The 22767-nt window shown below is 45.5% G+C and overlaps 1 protein-coding gene across 2 annotated transcripts in view; it reads left to right on the top strand.

The window, feature by feature from the left end:
• Positions 1-19225, top strand: part of ADARB1 (adenosine deaminase RNA specific B1) — a 58957-nt gene extending 39732 nt beyond the window's left edge. For both annotated transcript variants that reach the window (XM_034065523.1, XM_034065524.1), the window contains exons 6-11: positions 375-543; positions 1061-1209; positions 1811-1979; positions 8363-8544; positions 15411-15589; positions 16285-19225. In XM_034065523.1, coding sequence (XP_033921414.1) covers positions 375-543; positions 1061-1209; positions 1811-1979; positions 8363-8544; positions 15411-15589; positions 16285-16461 — 1025 coding nt within the window. In that variant the 3' untranslated portion in view covers positions 16462-19225. The remainder of the gene's footprint in view (positions 1-374; positions 544-1060; positions 1210-1810; positions 1980-8362; positions 8545-15410; positions 15590-16284) is intronic.
• The last annotated feature ends 3542 nt before the right edge of the window (positions 19226-22767 follow it).

Below are 22767 nucleotides of genomic sequence, written 5' to 3' on the forward strand. Positions count from 1 at the left end.
CAAGAGCTACACTTCTAGAGGCATTATACTGCTGATAAGCTTTACAGTGTTTTAATCATTTAAACATCTTCATTCCCTAGTTTTACCTTTCCCGTTGTTGGTTTAATACCCTTCCATAACATATTTCTGCTTTAATAAATCAGTGACTTTCAGCTATCTGAAGTCACTGTGGCAAGGAGGCACATGCTGGAAGCTAGCTGGGGCTCAGGAGTAAAGCACCATCTTCACAGCCCAGGCTTTCACAACTCTTCCTGAAGCAGCACGTTTCCCCTTCACATTTTCTGTTTCTAACTAGTTGAGGATCTGCACTAAGATGATTTGTTGGATTAGTTGTGATTTTAGTCGCATCTTCTTCCTGAAACTTTGTTTTGCAGGTACAGATGTGAAAGATGCCCTGGTAATAAGTGTTTCTACAGGAACAAAATGCATCAATGGTGAATACATGAGTGATCGTGGTCTTGCATTAAACGATTGCCATGCAGAGATTATATCTCGCCGGTGCCTGCTTAAATTTCTCTATACACAACTTGAGCTTTATCTAAGGTGAGCTGGAGGGAAAAGGAAGCTGAGCTGATCACATGGAACTGGAAAGGTGTCTGTGGGAAACATCTATGAACATTTCAATGTGAACCATTTGTTCTATTGCATTAGGAAGTTTCCTTTAGAACTCAGGCTCTTTGCCCTAAGGTTTGACTTAAACAAAACATGTATTCACTTGGCTGTCAATCATGAGATGGGAGGACAGAAAACATCATTGGGAATCGTTTTGGAAGCTCAAAATAGATCAAAACAACCTCAAGTGAGCTAATGGGTGGTGATGTTTCATTTGCTGTTAAGTGCCTGAAAGCTTGTGCCTTGTGCCTTGACATCTGGGGGTGTCAAGGGCTCTGTCTTTCCTGCCACAGTGGTCTGTTCACTTTGTTAGTTGTAATACTGTTAGCTTTCTGCTATGACATTTCCAGCCACCCTGTGGTTGTTTTAATGCCTGTTAAGCCTGCCGAGCTTATGGTTCTTCACGTGTTCATGTCAGTTCTGAGGCCGGCTTTGTTCTCCCTTTCAGCAATAAAGAAGACCAACAGAAATCCATTTTTACCAAGTCGGAGCGAGGTGGATTTAAGCTGAAGGAGAATGTGCAGTTCCACCTCTATATCAGCACATCCCCTTGTGGCGACGCGAGGATTTTCTCCCCCCATGAAGCAGCACAAGAGGGTATGAGAGCATCCCTGCTCCGGCCAGGAGGGTTGAAGTATTCTTTGAGCATGTCCAAGTGGTACAGTTAAAATGGAGGTGTCTTCTTTCCTTTTAGTGTAGATGTGTGTTTAGACAAAGATCTCTTCCAAACAAAATCTGAGCTGTTCTTCCTGTGTGATAGAAGTGCAGTGTATGTAGACTGATCCACCATGTGGTCTTGAAGAGGCTGAAAGCCAGCCGTGATGTGCCAGTGAGTCAGCAAGTATGTGTACAGAACTAACCAAACCTTTTCACTGTTTCCAGCTTTTAACAGTGGTTTTCTGCCTGCCCCTTCCTTGAGCTGTCTGTTAACTTTGTTCTAACGCTGTAATACGCAGAACACAGCTCCCTGCTGTGTATTGCTCCTTTGTGGAGAGCTTGGGTTTGTTGTAAGTGTGTTTTAGAAGACCCTATTTGTGAGAGGTGTCTGATGCTGTAGCTCATTTTCAAGGAGAAATAGAAATTGTTATACAAGCCAGCAGGCAAATTCCTTTAATAGACTCCTGTTACTGTAATGCTGTCTGTAAAACACTCAGAGAATGTTCCTCAGCTGATTCTAAGTGATGTTTTTATCATTTAGATCAAGGGGACAGGCATCCGAACCGCAAAGCAAGAGGACAGCTACGGACAAAGATAGAATCTGGGGAAGGGACCATCCCTGTGCGCTCCACTACCACCATCCAGACGTGGGATGGTGTACTGCAAGGAGAAAGACTGCTTACCATGTCCTGCAGTGACAAGATAGCCAGGTGAGACATGGAACCATTGCTTTCTTGGTTATTGCTTTTTATTGCTGAACAAGGAGGGTTGCATGCTACGTGTAGTGAATGGGCAGGATCTTGATTTGTTCATTTCACTGCTTAGATGTAGCTTGGGGGTGGCTTTAACTCCAGTGATAGAGCTCTGCTTCTTCACCTGCACTTGGTATCAAACCTTTTGCTGGCTTCAGAGGCAAGGTGAAATCATGATGTACCATTTCCAGCCACTTCAAGTCATGACAGCTTTGGTTTGTATTTATATCACTAGGAAATAGCAATATCCCCCTTCTCCTGAGAGTAGTAAAGCATTAGTAAAACAATGCAATAAATACATTAGTTATATTTGGATAACTTCCTCTGATGATATACATCCTTTGCCTCATCCCTGGCAGTGTTCAAGGCCAGGCTGGATGGGGCTTGGGGCACCCTGCTCCAGTGGAAGGGGTCCCTGCCCATGGCAGGGGGTTGGAACTGGATGAGCTTTAAGGTCTGTTCCAACCCAAGCAATTCCATGACTCTGTGATATCAAAAGATACATCCATTTTGCATGGATAGATTTAGATTTGGATCATTTTATAGAGAGAAAAATTGTTCCAGTTAACAAAAAGAAATGATGGGCACTTAGAAATTGAAACTTTAACATTATTTTAATTTAAATACTTTTATTATCATTAGATATTGAGTTTCCAACACTAGTGCTTTTATTTCTATTTTATCCAATTCTTTCTTTGTCCTTTTTGACAAAGGATGTAAGATTTATTCTTTTTTGTTCAAAACCATAAATGGACAAATATTACACCTCCCAAAATAAGCTTAACATTTGTGTCCTTTAACAAGTATCAGAACATGGGAGAGTTGCAGCATCTTGAAATGAATCCGTGTGTTTGCAGCCTCTGTGTTCTTGCAAACCAGATGAGAAAGGAGTATTTGAGCTGATGGTATTTTAGTTTACAGTTTAATGAAAATAGCTCTGCTGTTTCATCAAGTCATGGTTGGCCTGCTTCAAAATATTGAGTGTATGAAGTTGCAACTGTTCTTATGAACAGCGTATGCTGCATCAAAAATGCAGCAGGAGGGTTATGGAGTTGCTTGGTTCCTCGAGTCTCGTCCTTGAGTCTTGTCTCAAGTTATCAGCATCTCTACTGAAGGAAGATGTTTTACTTTAGTTTAAAACTAAACAGAACTGGACAGGACCTTTCAGAAGGTAGGACAGGTAATTCTACAGAAAATGCCATTTCAGTGTCTTTTAGGATATTTTCCATCAAATGCACCAAATAAATTCATGCCAGGGAGTTCTCCCAAGCACCCCACACAGTAACTGTGTCCCATTCCATTGATGTCCTTTATCACATTATCCTTGCTGTTAGTGCAGATGACAAAGAAATGAAGCCAGTTGCTGAGCGAGAACCCCTCTGACTATTGATTCTGTGTGATGCAGAACAGACTCATCTCTCCCTTGCCTAGCTAGCTGTCACCTCTCCTTGGGGCTCATGGGACTAGTTTTGTTTGTGCCAGTGAAGGAAGCAGATAGAACCCTTGACACAGAGCACACGCTGTATGATGGGTAAGGAGGCCCCAATTTGCCAACTCTTTTTTTCCTTTCCTTATGTTTTTAACATGTCCCTGACACTTCTGACCATGTTTTGCCCATTTTACCTTTTAAAGAATGCATTGCTCTGGAGTGTCCAGCACTCAGCTCTCCAGTATGCCTGAGCCCTGGGAATTCTCTGCTTTCCCAAAGCTTCACAGGGCCAGCCTGGAAAAGATGTGGATAAATTCAGGGTGCAGGATTGCACAAGCAGGAAAACTCTTGTATCTGAATAGCCTCATCTATGTGGATTATATGTATAATCCAAGCTGTTATTTCCAGCCTCTGAGTGCTTTGATGCAATGTGCTGCTGAGCACCCTCCTGATCCTGGTAGGAACATCCAAGAAAAACATGGAAAGGCCATGAGTGTATTCCCATGTGGGTCAGAAGCACTAGAACAGGGTTATCCTGGTGTGTTAGTGCCTAGTGGCTCTGCAGTGTGGTGTTAGGGCGCTTTCTGTGACCAGAGTGACTGTTTTGAGAGATTAATGTACATGCAGTTGTTTTCAGTGTATCTTAAACTCATTCTATGGTACTTTATGATGTCTGGTTTTGTCATCCTCCTTTTGATATGTTTTTCCACCACCTTTCATTTTGGCTTCAAACAGTTACTTAAATTCTCACTAAACATTCCGAATGGAAGTTTGTAACTCAATCTTTCTCAGTGAAGTTGCACCAATACATCTTAAAATCCTATGTGTGCTCACTAAAGGCTGCATGTTCAGCAGCTGTGTCCATGCCCATTCATCTGTCTTCAAGTCTGAGAGTTATTTCCAAGTGGCAAGCTCCATGACAGAGCCAGTGGGATTTCTGGACAGCAATAGATGAAGTAGTTCGCATTAGTTCTTAAGCCAAAAGACACATTGGCCCATGTGAACATATCCACTTGGTTATTCTTACCTCTGAGGGTGGTGAGATGCTGGCACAGAGAAGCTGTGGCAGTGTTCAAGGCCAGGTTGGATGGGGCTTGGAGCACCCTGCTCTAGTGGAAGGTGTCCCTGCCCATGGCAGGGGTTGGGACTGGATGAGCTTTAAGGTTCTTTCCATCCCAAACCATTTTACAATCCTGTGATACGTGGTGGCTGCATAACCAGGAGCAGCACCATGTAACCTCTCAAACCAGTGACCTAAGTCTTGACCCATGCTCACTGTGGGATGGAGCAATGCCAGAAAAGCTGGGACAGGTCAGAGCTGTGTGATTGCCAGCCCAGGAACAGCTATAAGAGAAAGCAGATTCTCTTGGCTGTAGCTGCAAATGTGACCTCAGGGTAAGTAAAAAGATGTTTGCAGAAGTGCTGCTGTCGAAGGCCATGGACTTTGTGCACTTACTGCTTTATAGTGTGGCCCACTGACTAAGCCACTTGACGTAGAAGAAGCTCTTAATCCACTCCACATAGAAGATGTTGCTGTCTGTTTGTTCTGTGACTCATGAAAGGCATGGGCTGGTCATAGAGATTCAGTTAATCTCTTAAGGAAACAAAGGGAAATCAGCTTTGAAATCAGATTGCAGTCAGCTGAATGCAAAGTCATCTCTGCTCCTTCATTCTGCAGGTGATGACCCAGCTAGATGGCTTCCACAGCAAGCAGGTCATCACCTGCCCAGCGTGGGTCTGAGCTGCCATTGAGCCACAGAAGTGTCCCTGTGTATGAATATGAGCCTGTGGAATTAGTGATGGGAATGTTGTTTTCTGTAATCACTTTCTTGAGCCATCCAATGCTCCTAAGTGAGCACTGTGCTGTGGTCAGGGTCTGTCTGCTCTAATGCAGTGTGGCACGGCAACAGGAAAGGTTCATTTCTGTGTTATAAACTACATCTGCGCCCTGGAAGGTTGGGGTTTAAGCTAGATTTAAGTTGTTTCAGTTCCTCACCTCTTTTCTGGTACTGTTTTTAACGGGGAGAAAAAACCCTTTGGTTGATTGTGGCACTGGGAAGTCAACAGTGACTTTAATCAAGTTTTCTGTACTAGAGTTTGCTTTTCTGCTGGTTTCATGGTTTGAAGGGGAATACTGAATTTGGCTACAAAAGAAGTTGGTGCTTCAGTAAACATTTAGTACCAGATTGACAGCATTTGTTCACATGCGTTCTGACAAGCTGTGCTTGTAAACTGCAAGGATGAGGCAGTTTTACCATTTCAGGAGGCAATCAATGCTTGTGGCCTTTGGAAAACTGATGCGTGGTATTGGTGTAGCTGCTTCTCAGTTTATATCTAGAAAGGTTGTTTTTAGTATACATGCTAATGGAAGTGAGAAATTACTGCTTGACAGAAAGAAGTGCAGTATAAAAAAGCAACAAGAAAATCTTCATACATCCCTCCCTTTTGACTCTGTTACAATCTGCATTTGGGTTTCATGTTTATTGCTGCACTACTGACAGTTTCTGATACACGTATATGCTTCTATAGCTAAGTATATGTTACTTGATTATAACAATTGACATTTAATGCTATTTTATGAAGCCAACCACCATCTAACCCTGCCTAATAAATAGTGAGAGCCTGAGGTTTTGGTTGTATGAATGGTTCCTGCAAACCTTGTCCTTGCAGCCACTCCATTCTGTGTCCACAGAAGCTTACAAGGCAGACTACAACTTTCATTTTCAGTGCAGAGAAGGACACCAAGTAACTTGTCTGGAGAGGGGCTTGGGACAAGGGCCTGTAGGGACAGGCCAAGGGGAATGGCTTGAACCTGCCAGAACAGGGGAGACTGAGCTGAGCTCTTAGGCAGAAGCTGTTCCCTGTGAGGGTGCTGAGGCGCTGGCACAGGGTGCCCAGAGAAGCTGTGGCTGCCCCATCCCTGGCAGTGCTCAAGGCCAGGTTGGACACAGGGGCTTGGAGCAGCTGCTCCAGTGGAAGGGGTCCCTGCCTGTGGCAGGGGTTGGAGCTGGAGGAGCTTTAAGGTCCCTTCCAACACAAACTGTTCCATGGTTCTAAGTGAGCAGCAAAACACAAGCTCTGGAAACACTGGAGGCTGAAGCAGGGAAAAGGGTCTGGCAAAGGTTTGTATTTAGGAAGCCAGGGCTTGCCAGAGCAATGATTTGGCCTGCTTTTACATGTCCATCTGTCGCTCAAGTACTGCTCATGAAAGGTAACCTGGGATGTGCCTTACTGAAGGGAGTGCAGTGTGTGGCTGCAAGTTTCAGATACTTCTGTAAGACCCCAGTTTGCAATGCTTAGTCTTGACTTCTTTCCAGATGTTTCTTCCATAATATACCTGTGTCCATAGCAGTCCACATGCTTCCTTATGCTTGACGTGGGTAGCACTGCAAAGAACAAAATGCAATTCATTTGGCACTTGAAATACCTCTGTGCTTACAAAATTCTGGTCATGGTATGGTCCTTAGAGAAGTATCTTGCTCCTGGGAAGCAGTAATTTCACTTGCTGTCTTTCCTTTCACATCTGGTTGCTGACTGCATTTTCAGTGCTATACAAAATAGGCCTTTATTTACTGTGAAATCTGCTTTATGTTTCATTGGCAGTGTTTTTATGCATTAGGGCCAGGTTTTTTACTGACAGGTAAGTTAGAGCACACTGCTCCACTTCATCCTTAGTGAACATACACAAAGCAATTGTTTCCTTGGATTCCAGTGTTTCTTTTGCCCTTTTTTCCTTTATAACATTCTCATAGTTCAGGTTTGGCAGTGGTGAAGCAGCTATGTGTGGTTCCCAGCCTGAGCTGTGGTGAGGTATAATCCGTGCCATCCCAGCACAAGCTGCAGGAAATACTGTTAGCAGCATCCACGTTCCCTGTTTTCCTAAAGAAACCTTGCCTCATGGTTTAGGGTGGGCCTTTAATAAGGACAAAGCATTCTGTATGAGTGTGAGAGCTTCCACTGTGCTCTGTTTTATTCAAGCACCAGAACTTTCCTGCTGCTTGTGTCTGGGTGTTGCAGTTGTACTCAGGTGTGCTGTTCTCATCGTGCCAAGCTGCTTGCAGGTACACCTCAGAGACAGGGACAGTGACAATACTCCACAGTAAAACCTCTCTGAGGTTTGAGAAGGTGATTTGTATGGCTGTTACACGCGGGCCGAGAGCCAAAACTTGATCAAATGAACACAGCTACAAAGAATCCTTCTCTCTTTTGCTCTTTTGTTTGCTATATCCCTGCCACCAGACCTGATAGAGTGTAGATCACACTGGTGCAAACAGGGATCTGTGGTTGGAGTGAGGAAAGAGTATAGGCACTCTTCCTATTTTCAGGTTTCAGAATCAGTTTTCTCCCTGCCCATGGATATTGCAAGCAACTCCTTATGTCCTTCCTGACAGCAGGATGTGGGCAGTTTGGCTGGGGTGTTAAGGACAAGCTTTCCCTTATGGTGCTGAGGTCTTGCAGACACAACCCTTTTGTTCTGGAAGGATGGTTTGCCTGCTGCCAGGTGTCTTTTGAAGGCATCAGCCACTGGTTCTGACTGAGAATCTCACAGTTTGGCTTTCTCTGATTGAAGTATCCTGTCTATCTATCTCTGGCATTAGGTTGCTGGGAAATGCATCACCAGATGTGTCAGTGGGGAAGTAAAGCTGAGACTGCTCCTGAAGTGGATGCTGACACTAGACCTGTTGCTATAGCTCATCTGACTCAGGATTTCATTGAGCATCCTATAAGTGATCTCTGATACTCTGGCAGGTGTCACAGCTCTGCTACCACAGCCATATGCTGGTCAAGAGGAAGGGTTCAAAGTGTAGCCTGTTGTGATTGACTGCTGTTATGTCTGGCAGATGTTCCTTGTTCCATTAAAAAGAAAGTGTTTTTTTTGTTTTGTTTTGTTTTGTTTTTCCCTCCCTCTTAGGTGGAACGTATTGGGTATTCAAGGAGCCTTACTTAGCCTCTTTGTGGAGCCAATTTACTTCTCTAGCATCATCTTGGGGAGTTTATATCATGGGGATCATCTATCCAGAGCCGTATACCAGAGGATAGCAGAGATAGAAGATCTACCACCTCTTTATACACTCAACAGACCTTTACTTAGTGGCAAGTATCTAATGGAGAAGGCCGTGCCGGTAACTAAGTCTGTTCCAGTAGCAATGTGATTTTGCAGTTCTCAAAACCTTGCAAGTTATGTACTGTGAGTAAACTGCTTTCTGGTTACAAGAGAGAAGTTGTGTTCTAAACCCTATATAGATACCTGGTCAGAAATACCATAGCATCTTCATGAGTTAAAAGGTGGAAAGAACTGGGGTATGAACCTTTGGATGCAGGTTCACATAACTGCTCTCTAGAGCATGCCTTAGCAGTATGTGAGGCAAGCTGAATGCCCTGGCTTAGTGAAACCTCTTCCTACCCATAAAATGTGTTAGCTGTCACTGTTGCTTCTCTTCATACTGCAGTTATCTGTTGAATGACCACATCTTTAATCAGTATGTCAAGATAGGCACATTTGATTCCCCATTTCTAGATCTATAAGAAACTAAAAATGGATGGGGAGAACATCTGAGCTGCATTGGTTGTGTTTTCTTTTTACCATCAATCTGTTGGATGCAGCAGTAGCTTTAATTTGCATGGTACCTAACTTGGTTGTACGACCCAGTAATCATAATACTGTCATTTCCACTTTGTGGAAGGTTAAAGTATTAGAGTTAAAGGTTAGAGTATTAAATACAGTTGACAGACAGGGATATGGTGAGTCCCAGCCAGTGTAGTTAGTGGTTGTCTTCTACAGTTGCTGGTGAACGTTTAACTACTGCTCTTTGGCTCTAAGCTGATCCTAGGCTCTAGTGTGGCTAAGAGGAATGGCAGTGTTGGAATGAACAGGTTGTAACTTCTCATTGAGCTCTGACTTTCAAAGGGAACTTTGGAAGTGTCCTAAATCCTAGAACTGCTAACGAAAGTAATGCTAAACCTGCAATTTCTCATCCTCCCTCTCATGTGCATTGCTTCATTCTGTAGGACTTACCTTCTGGCATGTGTCTGTTTGTTTTCCAGAAGGAAACAAATACACCCCCCAGTAAAAACCCCACCAAACCCCCTCAGTATTTTAAAGCATGTTTCAAGATTGACATTGAATCTTCAAAATAGATTTAAGGAGGGATTTAAAGAGAATGTTGAATAATGAGCAGTTCTTTAGGTACGCAAGGTAATGAACAAGATTGCCTGAACTAGTATGTACAGAAGTGTTAAGTAAAGTTTTTTCCTTGTATTATAGCAAGTAAGTAACAATTAAATCACTGTACCAATCATTTAATGGTAGTATGGGCACAGTAGCTGATTTATGATCTGATTTGGGGGAATTTTTATCGGCTCTTCAGGACAGCAGGTTTGGGGCAGGGGGAGAGGAGGTTTCGTTATCCTTTTCACAGCATATAATAGTACCTTGTCTTCTTAAAAGTCATCTCTCTGCAATATCGATGTCATCTGTCTGCCCTGAAATAGCACCAGCCATTAAAACAGCTCAGCCAGGGCTTGCTGAGCAGTAGGGAGCATTCACAAATATTCTGTGTTGAGTATTCATGGAAATACACCTCTCCAAAGTGTATGGGAAGCTGGTTTGGACAGAGAACTGTGTTGGTTTTTCTTCTACTGGTTCAGCCTTCTGACCCATGCTGGTAGATTCAGTGGGGCATGTGCGTAGCTGCCCATCTGCTCTTCAATTCACACACTGTGCACTGTATTCTCCCCTGGAATAAGCACTACAGAAATCCCCAGTTCTGTGTTCCTCCTGGTACTGCACACACAACAGCCTGATGGTGACTGGTTTCTACCAAAGGGATGAACCGGACAAGGAGAAGCTGGTTTTCCCCAGTGTTTCACCTGTTTAGCTGAGAAAGAACTGCAAAACCAGGTGTTTTCTCTCATAAACCAAGCTTTATGACTGCATTAAGTCGAAGTCAGGCTGAGTTATTGTTATCTACTGCTAAAGCCTGTCTTTTCATAGTTTGTCTTTAATTGCAGGAGATTTTCCACTTATACCTTATCTTCCCAGCAAGTTAAATGTGAACATGCACATCAGAGTGGTTGTGTTTCAGCCAGGGGATGCAGGAAACCTTTATGCTGGTAGAAAGCTCCCTCCCCGTGCTGACTCCTGGAAGCCTTGTGGTTGCAGGACCTAGCCTTTCAGTGTGCTTTTAGCACGCCAGCACTGAAGGCCTGTGAGCTTCCATTGAGAATTGGCCAGCTCACTGAGAGAAGACAGGGTCAGAGGTTGTGGGTTTCTAGAATAGTCTGAAAAGGGATTAATTTCTCAAATGGAACGGGGATCAGTCTGTACATCAGCCATTAACAAAGTGTCAGTCTGCAGGGTAACCCACACGGGCTCATTTTGGAGCCAGTGTGGGAGGGGGACACGAAAGAGTTCACCCAGAATGAAAGCAGGGTGGCAGAGCTCAGCAGATCCTCTGTGCAGAGAGTCAGCCTTTGAAAACCATAGAATCCCAGCCTGGTTTGGGTTGGAAGGGACCTTAAAGCTCCTCCAGCTCCAACCCCTGCCACAGGCAGGGACCCCTTCCACTGGAGCAGCTGCTCCAAGCCCCTGTGTCCAACCTGGCTTTGAACACTGCCAGGGATGGGGCAGCCACAGCTTCTCTGGGCACCCTGTGCCAGCGCCTCAGCACCCTCACAGGGAACAGCTTCTGCCTAAGAGCTCAGCTCAGTCTCCCCTGTTCTGGCAGGTTCAAGCCATTCCCCTTGGCCTGTCCCTACAGGCCCTTGTCCCAAGCCCCTCTCCAGCTTTCCTGCAGCCCCTTTAGGCACTGGAGCTGCTCTCAGGTCTCCCCTTCAGGAGCCTTCTCTTGTCCAGGCTGCCCCAGCCCAGCTCTCTTTCAGCTTGTTGTTAGCTCTTCTTCTGCCACTCTTTGCAAATGCTTCTCTTACTTACGTTGTTAAATAACTTAGTGTCATCACCCATCTTACTCTCCTTGGCTTTTCCAACACACACTTTCCAGGTCTGCACAGAGCTTGAGGGTCTCTGTGTGTGTTGACTCTTCCCAATAGACCATCTTCCTCCAGGTGTCCATTAAGTCTGGTTTTAAGGCAGACATTGAAAAGACAACCCTTCTGCTCCCCGGCCTCTCTAAGAACTAGTGTCACACTGGCCACCTCCAGTCTTCAGTTCAGCAGCTTCTTGTTGAGTCTTTCCCAACATTGTTGTGTCTCCATCAGTGTCCCTAGTTCCTGCAGCCTTCCTGGTGCAGAGGTTGTGTGTATGGACTGGCAGCTCCCTGACACACCTCTGATCTCCTTTAGAATTGGAGTCATGCTGCCTGCCTTCCATCCTGCAGAGCTCGTGTGCTTTGTGATGAGAGGTTACGTACCATGACCACTGTTGCTGCTGCTTCATCTGTAGTTCCCATGTTGGAAGTTGTTAGCAATGCTCCTGCCCCAGCCCTCCTCTGACTTCTGCCTATGTTTGCAGTTTTGTTTTCTTTTAAACCAAAAGAAACCCTTAGGCAGAACCTGTGGTGGTTTTTCTGGCTGTTTCCTTGGTACCTGATCCTCCCGTTCACAAGGCTGCCTTTCAGCTCCTTATCTCCTTTTTAATGAAGCTTTTTTGAGCTCTCTCCTCAAAGAACCTCCAGCTTTATTATTTATGTAAGCACTGCCACAAAGAGCTATGACTTTTGCTTATTATACCCCATTATAATGATATTCAACAGTAAGTTCTGAGCAGTGTTCTCTAAATAGCTTAGTTTTCAACCAAGTTTCAATATCAGTTTTCAAAGCAGAGCAAAATATTTTACTTCCCATCCTAGCTTTCTCTCCCATTACTAGTTTCAGCTTGTTATGTTCATGTCTAGGTTTTGAGGGGGAAGTTATGATCCACCTGAAGGGTTATCATAAGCTTTGCTTTTGAGGTAGCATTTATTCCTTGTCTATGCTCCCTGTGATCCACCTCCAGGGACTCTTCTGCTGTCCCTGCAGGGTTCATGCCCATACTGAAGCAGCTGAACGGGTGTTGTTGGTTTAGTCTGTTTGAAATTCTCTGTATTTCTGTCTTTTAACGAATGTATGTAATTCATCAAGATAACCTAAGGAAAGCAATTGCCTAAGTGCCATGGAAATGTGCACACTGCATGGTCAGCTTCCTCATGGTTTGCTTGTGTGGCTCCTTGTGATGATGTCTGAGTAGCTGATAGGGCATTGGTGTATGGAACAGAAGCACAGGTATCATTAGATGGAAGAAAGGCCATGACTGATCTGCTTATCATGTGGTGGCAGCTTCTTAAGCCCTCTTGCCTCAGTAGGTTTTGATCCAGAGTTTTGTCAGCATGGTTCTGTTTCACATACACTTGACAAAAGCAGCCCGAACTGATGTGCTCCTGAAGACTCAGAGCTGAGATTCCTTTTCTGTGCAACCCAAGCTGACAATGTCTGGGGTGTTTGGGTGCAAGCCTTGTGTTGTATGGCTTGTGGAGTAGCAGTGTTTGTACTTGAATGGCACAGGACCAGTTGCATTGTGCACGAGCAGCTCCATTCTGCAGGAGGTGTGATGCACATGTCCATTGGACCTCAGATGTTGTGATGAGGGCTTTTTGACTCCCACCTTGTTGTAAAGCCCTGTTCTTGTTGGGTCTTCCTCAAGTATTGCTTGTGTGATGTTCTCCATGGTACCTGCTCAACAGGGACCACCATCTGCTCTCCTGCATGGCTCACTATGTGGGTCCCACAGCCCGATATACAGATAGCTGGGTATAGGTCCATGGCATCCTGGTGGATTTCAGCTCCTGGATGCATCTCTCCTAAAAGCATCCAGAAAATACCTCTTCAGGAAACTTCTGGTCCAATTCTTAATTTTTTCAGCTTTTATTTTAAGAGAATCAGGAATAATGGAGTTATTTTTTTATTATTGACTTATTTATGTAATTACTGGTTAGCAGTCACAGTGACCAGGTTGACATAAACTGAGCATAAAGACGCAACAGCTTCAGGAAGTTCAGTGTGATTGCTAGTTTGAAATGTTGATTTCTGAAAGGAGGAACTGATTGTGGCAAGCAAACTGAATGTTGCTGTGTTGCTCAGACCTTGTAGGTCTTACATGAGACCTGGCTTACATGAGCCAGCCCTGTGCTCCTTGTGGATTAGATTGCATTTCAGACACCAGCGAGAGAGGCCACCCTGCTGCAACAGTTAGGTTCAGTTTGTACAAATTCACTAGATGTAATGAAGTGTAGGACTTAGCAGAACCCCAGAGTACGTTTGAAACGGGTTCTCAGTGAGAGCTGTGCTAATGTAAAAATGGCATCTTTACGTATCAGAACAAAACCCTGCCCTGTTCCTTTGCTCTCTCCTGGTGAGACAACTGAGATGTCTAAAGGCAGAGTTTTTCTACATCTGTAGTATCACAGAATCAACCAGGCTGGAGAAGCCCTTTAAGCTCATCCAGTCCAACCATTCCCAGCACTGCCAAGGCCACCACTGCCCCATGGCACTGAGGCCTCGTCTCCACGCTGTGTGAACCCTTGCAGGGCCGGTGCCTGCAGCCCTGCCCTGGGCAGCCTGTTCCAATGCCTGTAATGTCTGCAGGATCAAACCTGATGTGTTCCTCAGGTTTTCCATAGCCCACACAACCCAGGCTTGCAGCCTTGGGTGCTGCTTGTGGGTGCAGAGCACATGCAGGACAGGAGCTGCCCATGGATGGCAGCAGCTGCCATGATCTTCAAGCATGGTGCGGTGGTCATTGTATGCAGTGCATCTCTGCAGTGTTGGGGTCCTGTAGGGGAATAAATCCTGCCCTAGGCCTTGCTTCACCCTTGGGTTAGACTGCTGGTGGCTTTGCTTCTCCAGCAGCAGAGATTGAAGCCATAGCTGAGAGGTGTTGCCCAATTTAACATCTGAGCAAAACTGATCTGAGTCCTTTTCTGAGTCCTGTGGTTCACCATTTGTAGGCACTGTCAGTAGCAGTGGGCATGTGGAACAGGGAGGCAGCTGGAGCACAGCTGGATTTATGCTGACAGACCAGTTCGGGCATTCTGCAGAGGGTGCTGAGGATAGGGCTCACTCATCTCAACTTGGATGCCCCCAGCATCAGTGCTGCTGCCTGTGCTAGTCAAGCCACATCCCAATGTCATAAGGAGGAGGAGATAGATTGATAGCTTTTAATGAAGTTCACTCAACTGCTGCTTCAGTATAGGCACCTTCATGCCTTGGTCTGTAAGGCATTCTGCTGTCCCTGCTCTGCTCTAACTCCATTCTTATGAGGGAAAGTGAAAAAGCACTTTGTAGGCACTTCTAAATCAGCACAACCTCTCCGAACAAGACTGCAGCCCAATGCTGCCAGCTGAATTGGAACTGTGTTTAAACATGGCCAGGGTTTCACTCCTGTTTTGAAATGAGATAAGTAACATGCACCTATGTTTTTATAGCAGCAGTGAAAGGGAATCAAGTGGAGAGTTACAACTGCCAAAACCCCACAGTATCTGCTCTTGCCTATGCTCAACTCATCCCATCACTGAGTGGGCTCTGAGAGCAGCAGTTTCTTGTGCAGGAGCAGAGCAACTTTTTTTCTCTGCTTCATAATTGTTGTCATAATAATTAGTTCAATGGTTTGCCCTATCAGCAAGACCAGATCCTCCTCAGATGGCTGTGGTAAGGTGTCCGTGTCAGTGTCCCCATGGACCCTTGCCACAGACCTCTCCATGAACCCCTCCACTGAGGAGCTGGTTTATCACAGCCCTGCTGGGAAGGACAGGAGGAGAGAACACTTTAGGCAGGATGAGAATGAGATGTGCATGGCACAATCTCCAAGGTTACTGACAAATCTACAGGAGAATGCCCTCAGAGTGAAAGATGTGCTTATAGGACTCTTAGTGATGTGATTTCATAGCTCTGCCGTATCCATTACTCCCCAGTAAAAACAAAACTCATGAGTTGGTATTTCTTGTCATTAACCATCGCTTTTCTTTCAGGTATTAGCAATGCAGAAGCCCGTCAGCCAGGGAAAGCACCAAACTTCAGCGTGAACTGGACAGTAGGAGACACTGGTCTGGAAGTTATTAATGCTACAACTGGCAAAGATGAAATGGGTCGTGCATCTCGCCTTTGTAAGCATGCTTTTTACAGCCGCTGGATGCGTATTCATGCAAAGGTACATGTGCTGGAGTGCTGGGTTTTCCACTGCTTAATTCCTAATCAAGCATCTCTGAGTATTCAGAAACATCTTTCTGAGCCTGTTTTAAGCTGAGCCTTATGTTAGCTACTGCTCTATGTAGTCATGGAAAAGAACAGTGGTGTTCTGGAGCTTGTTCTTCAGTTTGATGTTGTCTGATCCAACATACATGCAAGGATCTAATAATACTTGGTTTCTAGCTAAGTAAACAAAGGGTGCTGTCTACTTTGAGCTTGCCTTCTTGTTCTAATGTATTTGGAAGGATAATCCCAGTTGCACTGCAATCCAATCTACTGGGGTTCTGTCCTCCCACAGAGAAAAGCTACCCCAGAGGATCTCTCAGTGGCTTTCAACGTCGAGATTGCTTCCACCAAAGGAAGCCAGTAGTCCAGAGAAAGCAAAAGGCAGGCTAATGGTGAGACTGGTGAGGGCAGCATGGTGCTGTGGAAGAGGGAAACAGTGCAGTTGGGTGCAGTGAAGCTGGTACAGAGCCCTGATGGCTGCAAGGAGCAGTGTTGTACTTGTCTGCCTTTGGCCATTTGCTTTAGCAGTTCGTTATCTTGTTTTAATAGTAGAGGGGTGGATAATAACTCACTAATAACTAATTAATCACTAATTAACAACTGTTTGGCTTAATAGGCTTTTGTCTCTCTTCCATTCTTCTGTCTGTGCAGCTTTCCTCCAGCTTGCGCTCGAAGATCCTCAAGCCTAACCTGTACCATGAAACCAAGCAAGGAGCCACTGAGTATCAAACTGCCAAAGAGTGTTTGTTTAAAGCATTCCTGAAGGCAGGACTTGGAGCTTGGGTGGAGAAGCCCATCGAACAGGATCAGTTTTCTCTCACGGTTTAATCCACACACTGCACATCACTTTGGAAAGGGGGCTGTTCTGGAAATTCCTGGTGTCCAGCGTTGCTTTCTGGCATCTCCTCAACCATCAGAACATCTTTTATCCTGTTTGGAGTTGGGTTTTTCCTTTGGTTTTCACGTGAAACTTCATAGCAGCAGTTTCTGCTATGCCATCATTGCATATTTTGTTACGGGCAAGTAGTTCCTGGTGTCTTTCTAGGAAGACTTTCACTGTAGAAACCTCGCGGTAAGGCTGCTCCTACAGGACACAACAACTCATTCTTTTTCTGGGTTAAAATCATTTCTTTTTTAAACTCAGTGGTATCAAATGCATGAGGAAATGGAAGTTTCTCCAGGTTTTCCACCACATTTTTAGGAAGTAGCTGATTTTTTTCTTATCAAAGAAAATAGGTGACAAAGCTGAGTCTGCTCCTCCCTTAACTTGGTTTTGAACTGCAGATGTTTCTAGCCTATAGACCACAGAGCCAGAATGGAGTCTGGACAGCTAGTTTTTCCCCACTTCCTTGCTCTTGAAAACCAGCTGCTGAGAATTTCCTGTCTTTGATGTATGTATTTATTAGTCTGTGACCCAGTTTTTAACATGCAGCTTTTTATTCTGTTTTTAAAAATACATTTCCCTCCCATTTACACACATTGTGAAGTCTTCATGGTTTATTTTTGACCATTGTAAACTGGAAACAGCAGAATAATTCTTCGTAAGTTAAGAAGTTTAGTCTATAATGTGCAGGAACGTGTTTAGAAGTAGGTGATCTGTATATCCCAGGAACCCACCACAATACAATCCTAGCGGTTATATGACAACTTGAAAAGGAAATAGCTCATTTTAAGGGCCTGAATTGCCAAAACCAGGCACTTCCTGGGTATTAATTGCTCTCCTCTTGGAAATCAGAAGTTCTTGTATGGACAAAAAGTTGTTAAAACTTCTTTCTTGTTGTTACATCTGTTTTCACCCAACTTGCTGTGTCTCTGAGGTTTCATTGCCTTTTGTGTTTACATGTGTGATGGTCTTCATGGAGCTGATTAGGTAAGTTGCTCTCAAAACGAGCTTTCATTTGCTTTGATGATTACTTAGAAAGGTGTAGACACTTCTGCTTCATGTAAAAATGTAGTATAGAAAGGAAATATTGTGAGATCCGTTTGATTAACTGGTGTATAGAAGGCATTTTTCAGAACACTTTTTAGAACCTGATATTTAGGGGCAGAATGAGACAATGTCCAATATTGCTCCTCTGCTCACACGATGTATGTCCAAACACTTGGCTCATGCCCATCCAGGTAGCACCTCTGCTTTCCGAAGAGCATCTCAGAGATCCTCCATCCATTACCTTTGCAGACCATGAAGGTGATGCTTTGTGACATGGGAGTTTGCTTGACAGAACCCAGTCGGTGCTCCACTGCTCCTGCTGTTGGGGCCTGTCCCTCTGCTCTACTGCCCCTTGTCTGTGCTGTAGAGGACATCAGATCAGCGGGCTGGTCCGTGCTTTGAAGTCGAGTCAAGGGTTACTTTTAGACCCACATTGGGTCAGAGATCCAGTTTAGAGCTGTGCCAGTGCATGTGCAGAGGCAGTGGAGAGGAGCTGTGGGTCTCTTCAGCCAGCTTCATGGGCAGAGGCTGTCCTGAGGCTGTAACTGGATTTACTGTCCCTCAATCCCAGCACCTCCCGGGGGGGTTAGCAAGTACTTGGGGTGTTGGAGATGTAAAGCCACTTGTACCAAGCATGAGTGCCAAGAGATGTGCTGCTTCCTTACTGCTCGAGTAGGAGCCCATTTCCAGTCTGAAAGAGTGATCAAGCCTGAAAATCACTTGTGTGTTAGTGGAAGGCTCTGGGTTAGTGTCTTTGGAAGTAACACGCTGAGGTTCAGACAATGCAGTTTTGGTGGTGTAATGGGCACTAGCTCTGGGAAGGCCAACAAGGCTGTGGCTTAGTGATCCCCTTGGAAAAGTCATGCTTCTAGAGGCCACTTCCTGATGCTGGAGGACCAAATGTCACAAGCTGCAGTAGACAGGCTGTGTTTATCCAGCCTCCTCCATGACTTCAGCCATCCTGTCCACTCTTCATTAAACCCCAAATCATTCCCATGGCCTCTGCAAGCCTGACAAAGCTTTTGTCCTCCTCATCCGACTGAGGCTTAGACTGACCTAATCTCAAGGTAAAAGGGATTTAACCCTATGTGGTCAGATTTTGCACACCTGCCTTTGAGATCAACCGTGTCTAGTTGCGTTGGTGGCTTCAGTTGGGTATGGGCAGGATGGAGCTCACATCGAGTGCTGTTCTTAAAGTCATTTCTGGAGGTATGTGGAACACCCCCTTGGAAGGGGCTCAGTCTGTTGCTAAATGAAGCCTGTTGAGAACCTCCAGCCGGTTATTTTCACCCATCTTTCTGAAGTGCTCATTCCAAAGTTGGTGTCTCTCTGGATCGTCTTTTTCTTTCAATGACGAGGAAAGTATTAGCTCAAGCTATTTTTTTTATGAAGTCACAAATATGAGCAATATATTTAAGTATTATTTATAGACATAGTTTTTTAAACTGTTCTAAGGAACGACTGAACTGAAAACTGTCCAAGGAAATAATGTTCCATGCCAAACCCTTTTGATGAAGGAATGGTGTCAGGTTATTTATGAGGAATGAGTTCTCTTGTTTATAATTCCGGGATTTTAAAAAGTATAAAAGAAGTTTTCCAGCATTGTATGCAAATCTCTATCTGTCTTCTGGGAGTCAATAAAGTACTGCTTGGCTTCCTGCACTCGCTTCTTCCTTTTTGTGCCCCTGCTCCGTGGCAGGGATGTGCTCGCTGATGCTCCCGTGCTCCTCACAGATTACTCTCTCCGAGCAAGAAGTCAGTGATTCATACAGTGCCTGGTGACTGCAGAAGGCAAGACAAGTGCTGAGCGTTGTGGGAGCTGCACCCCTCCATGGTGGGTTGGGGTCTCGTCTGAAAAGCCTGGGGTGGGCGGATGGGAGCTGGCTTGCACTGGGACCTGCAGTGCTGCTCTGGGAGCTGCTTTGCTTCTTTTAAATGTACTTACTTTCCCCTTCTCTTTGCATATGAGTGTTTGTCTCAGGATCTTCAAACGACTTAAAGCAACAACTTCCGTGTTGGTGAATACTGGAAATCTGATTGCAGGTGTTTTTCTCCAGGTGACAGGCTGGATGAAGTCTGTAGGTTAGTGAAATAGATCATTATAAACATAGATGTTTGAAATATGGGATCATTTGAAGGAAGCTTGGGCCTAATGTTGAACACTTGAAATGTGGGTCATGGCTGTACTCAGGACCTGGCAATATAACTATAGATTGTGTCTTACCACTTGAGTGTGAAGTATATTGTGTGTGGGACCTTGTTGGCAACTGTTCTCCGCCAACAGCTTGGATGTTCTTGCACTCACAGCGCCCACCCACCCTCATGTAGTGATGGTAAATGTGACTCTGGGCTTAGGAACATCCAGCAGGGGTTTCTGTGCACTTGGCAGGTTTGGCCTCCTCACCATAAAGAAATCTTTTCCTGACTGGTTACTGGCACAGGTTGCCCAGAGAGGTGATGGATGCTCCATCCCTGGAGACATTCAAGGCCAGGCTGGATGTGGTTCTGGGCAACCTGGTCTAATTGCAGATGTCCCTGCTCATTGCAGGGGGTTGGAATAGATGAGGTTTGAAGGTCTCTTCCAACCCAAACCATTCTATGATCCTATGATTCTACAGCATAGGAATCTCAGGAGTAGATGATTTCTGCATGTACTCTATATCCTCTGAAACAACTTGTAGCTGAAAGTCTGGGGATGTCTGAGCTGGTGGGGCATTTCTGCAGTCCCATTCTGAGATGCACAAGTACTGTCTGTCTGAGGGAAAAACCCAACTCTCACCCTGTTCTTTCAGTGAAAGGTGCTTTAGTTCAAGCTGTTGGTTCACAGAGCCTGGTAGCACAAAGCAGAATGTGTTTGATATGGAGGAGCAGTGCTGCTTTTTGAAACCTGGAGAGGGGCTTGGGACAAGGGATGTAGGGACAGGCCAAGGGGAATGGCTTGAACCTGCCAGAACAGGGGAGACTGAGCTGAGCTCTGAGGCAGAAGCTGTTCCCTGTGAGGGTGCTGAGGTGCTGGCACAGGGTGCCCAGAGAAGCTGTGGCTGCCCCATCCCTGGCAGTGCTCAAGGCCAGGTTGGACACAGGGGCTTGGAGCAGCTGCTCCAGTGGAAGGGGTCCCTGCCTGTGGCAGGGGTTGGAGCTGGAGGAGCTTTAAGGTCCCTTCCAACCCAAACCAGTCTGGGATTCATTCTGTGATTCCAAAGCAGGAATGATGGCATGGGATGGGATTTCTGCTCTCTGCTGGAGACACCCTTGGGCAGGGAATGGGGAGTGTATGGCACATGAATTGTCTCCTGGGCAGTGGGTGCTTCTCAGCCACTGCCTTTCCCAGAGATGCTGCAGCACAGGCAGTCCCACTGGCTCTGTATCCAAGGCTTTTAGGTGCTGGACTTGCTGCCATTCCTCTAAGGAAACAAGTGGTCCGAAGTATTTTCAACAACTTTGGGCTGACCCCCCAGGGATGTGCTTCTGACAGGACAAATTCTTGCCCTGGTTCTGTTGAGCTGGTTATGGTCAGAACAATGCAAACCAACCCAGGCTGCACAAACAGGCTGTGGCTGAAAGCCTGAGCCTGTCAGAACTGCTGGAGAACAGGTAGGACCCACATTCCTCCTTGGATCATGTCAGTGTAGAGTGGTTTTCAGCACCTTTGCAGCCAGAGGCCTGTCCTGTTGCCCATTGACTGTGCCAGCAGCATTTAGATGGTTATGGGGTAGATGTGTTTTGTAGGTACATGGTTATGTCTGGAAAAGAAGCACTAAGCCATGGTGTCAGTACTGAGGGCAGTGGGAATGATGTAGAAGAGTTTCTGTTCCGTGGAGGGACAGATCCACAGCTGAGGTCGCTGCAGTGGTTTGGATGTTTTTATACCCTCAATACTCTGGTACCAATGCAAGTTTTGTTGTCATTTGGCTGAGCTGTCTTTAACAAATTTAGGATCAAATGTGTGTGTGACTATATATTTATACATCCAAATATATAGATCTTGCTGTATATTATTTGCATTAAGCAGTTAACTCTTCCCCCGTCTTTCCGTGTGACAGTGCGAATACAACAGTTTTACCTGGTATAAGGATATTAAAGGCTACTCTCAGATAACAGCACAACCCCTCGATTATCCTAAGCAATGACTGTTTTGCATATTACCTTGCCTTGTTTAGTTCATGTTTGTATAGAGACTGAAAATATAAAGAACTATATCCTTGCTAAGTTTCACCATGGTTTCTGTATGGTGGTATCACTATGGAGCACAAAACCCCTAAGGGAAACATCACAAAATGCTGTGCATAGCCTTAAAGTTGTAGTGTTGGTTACATCCTGAAAAGCTGAGGGGGGAGTAAGCTGAGGGCAGAGTGCTGAAGCTGTCAACCTGATCTCTGAAACTACAGCTTCTGCGAAGGGAAAGGGAGGGATGGATGGAGGGATCCAGGCTTGGGACTGCAGAGCAGCCTCATGTGTTGGAACTGGATGAGTTTCAAGGTCCTTTCCAACCTGAACCATTCTGTGATTCTGTCATCAAAAACCTGGGCTCTGGTTTTCATTTCCAGGCTTTGCAAATGCCCAGAATCCTTGTGATTCACAGCCTGGTTTGGGTTGGAAGGGACCTTAAAGCTCATCCAGCTCCAACCCCTGCCACAGGCAACACCTTTCACTGGAGCAGCTGCTCCAAGCCCCTGTGTCCAACCTGGCCTTGAACACTGCCAGGGATGGGGCAGCCACAGCTTCTTCTTCAGCATCTTCAGTTCCCTGCAGGAAACTGTTTACCAGAAGATCACTCCTGCCTCAAGACCCAGCTCTCAGCAACCAGTTAACTCAGTCCATAGGCACTGTCATCACTCAAAGGCAACCATAGTTGCTTTGATTGGATTTACTCATACCCACAAACCCTACTGCAGTATTGGCTGCAGGAGAAGCTGCTCTGGTCCAGCATGGATCTGGAGACAAGGCTCTGCAGCTGATCCCAGCTTGGTCTCCTGTCTCCACATGACAGAAAGGTGATGCTGGCAGCCCAGTGACCAAGAGCAGAGAGACTGTATTCAACCCAAACGCAGCAGGCTTCTACCATGGCTGTGCAAAGTTCCCCTGTGGCAGAGCTTAGCAGCCTTCCTCTGGACTCTCCTGCTTGTCTACATCCTTCTGCAGTGGGGGGCACTGAGATTTACCAGTCTCCCAGTGCCAAGGACCATGTAAGCTGTGCTTGTTAA

The sequence above is a fragment of the Melopsittacus undulatus genome, chromosome 8 (genome assembly GCF_012275295.1).
Source record: "Melopsittacus undulatus isolate bMelUnd1 chromosome 8, bMelUnd1.mat.Z, whole genome shotgun sequence".
NCBI classification, from domain to species: Eukaryota; Metazoa; Chordata; class Aves; order Psittaciformes; family Psittaculidae; genus Melopsittacus; species Melopsittacus undulatus.